The sequence below is a fragment of the Euleptes europaea genome, chromosome 3 (genome assembly GCF_029931775.1).
Source record: "Euleptes europaea isolate rEulEur1 chromosome 3, rEulEur1.hap1, whole genome shotgun sequence".
Lineage (NCBI taxonomy): Eukaryota > Metazoa > Chordata > Lepidosauria > Squamata > Sphaerodactylidae > Euleptes > Euleptes europaea.
Genome location: NC_079314.1, coordinates 12,263,982 through 12,265,831, shown reverse-complemented (window position 1 = coordinate 12,265,831; position 1,850 = coordinate 12,263,982). Strand labels below are relative to the sequence as shown.

Below are 1,850 nucleotides of genomic sequence, written 5' to 3'. Positions count from 1 at the left end.
AAAGAAAGCCCTCCTCCAGCTAAAGAGCCCAACACCGGTACAAAATCAAGAGCTAATTTGACCGCCATCAGTGTTGCACACACTAATAACTTATTCAACAGATCACGTACAAATTCTTTGGTGATTTGGCTAGCCATTGGAGACTTTTTGATAGCTGATCTCAAGACATAAACACGTATGCCAACCCAGTTTGCAAGTCTATTGAGGGAATCTATTGGTTTCACTGGAGTTGCACTTTGAACACAGAATCCATCCCAGATCTGCCACACAACATACCAAGAATTGTTTCAAACATGAGACTCCAAGGCCTTGATGAGTACATCTTGAGCAATTTTTGCTATTTCGTTGAGGGAACTGCACAGCATGTAGTAGGTGGTTCCGAAGGCAATCCCCCCAGCAACCAGGGAACCAAATATGGACACTTTGCTACAATTCAGTATCACCATCAACGTCCCACCACCAGTCTTGGTGACCGTCTTCAGCACCACATTCTTGGATGTCTGTTTGGCCAATGGGGACTTAATCACTACTTTGACCCCTTGGCTGAGCATCTTCACCACTGCATCCTTGGTGATCTCTTTGGCCAATGGGGATGTAATCACCTCTTTGATCTCCTCCACAGGCTTGTCCACCTTCTTCGCCAAGTTCTCCAAGGATTCGTCATCCAGGCCAAAGTTCTTGCGGTACTCCGAGAGGGACTTGACCAGGATGGCCACGTCGCAGGCCATGGAGAGACCCGGGATGGGCATAGCTGCCGCACCACATGAGGCAATGGCCAGCTTCCAGATCTGTTTCCGTAAGGTCTCTTCCTTTTTGCGCAAAATTTCCAAAGAGATGTTGGGCAGGGCTAGGAGGAAGGCGTGTCTCTTGTGGCTCGGAAGTTCTTGCTCTAAGGTCTCCTCTAGCAGCATAAAGTCATATTTGCTGAAGTCCCAGTTGGAAAGGAGAAAAATGTGGGAAGAGGCCACATTTTCTGCCTCCAGGCACTCTTGACAATTCTTGCGGATTTGCTGCAGGACGCCCTCCTCGTCAGTGTGTTGCCGACGCGTTCTGGCAGCCTGCACATCCATGTCTACTTTGGAACGTACAAAATAGAAGCGTTTGCCCTGCATCTGGATTTCTTGGGCCAACCGGGCATGGTTGAATTTGAAGCGCTCTGAGGCAATAATAATGAAGAAGTCATAACAGGAGAAATTCACCTGTTTCAAGTAAGTGTTGGGCTGGAAGTTGGGTGTACCGATTCCCGGCAAGTCCCAGATCGTCACATTGGGGTACTTGTTGAATTGATAAGGAATGGGCTTTACTGTTGTCTCCACCACCCCAGTGGGGGCAGCACCATCATCTGTGTCCCCTAGGCCCCGGATGGCATTGACAAAAGAGGACTTGCCAGAGCCGCACTCTCCTGTTACTGCAATATCAAGACGAGCATTCTCCAAGGCCTGTAAGTTTTCCATAATCTTGGATGTTGCGTCTGCCATTCTCCCTCCTTCAAGAGCCTCTTTAATCTCTTCAGTGTCGTCTTCAGTAATGATGTCATATTCTTCTAGGAGCTCAGCCCTGTTGGGCAAAGCCACAGGGGGCTGAACCGCCATACAATCAAGTAGAGGTCTGAGAGGAAGGGAGAGAGAGAATACAACCCATACCATTAAACATTTTAAAGAAACAAATCCCCAGTTTGAGAACCCTGTTCTGTATTTTATCACTCCACTCAGGAAAGTTTGAAGCTTTCCTCGTGCCTAAAAAAAACCTTCCTCTTCTGCAGATATCAGCAACCTTTTATAATTATAGAGTTAACTTTGTCAACATTCAGAATAACGAAGCATCAGTATAAGAAAGTATAACTGAAAATA

General features: G+C 46.9%; 1 protein-coding gene across 1 annotated transcript; it reads right to left on the bottom strand.

The window, feature by feature from the left end:
* Positions 1-287: 287 nt before the first annotated feature.
* Positions 288-1,595, bottom strand: LOC130475604 (interferon-inducible GTPase 5-like). Its single transcript, XM_056847423.1, has 2 exons — positions 537-1,595; positions 288-476 (listed from the first exon to the last, which is right to left on the bottom strand). Exons 1-2 carry the CDS (start codon positions 1,590-1,592, stop codon positions 288-290), a joined length of 1,245 nt encoding a protein of 414 aa, XP_056703401.1. The 5' UTR covers positions 1,593-1,595.
* Positions 1,596-1,850: the final 255 nt, after the last annotated feature.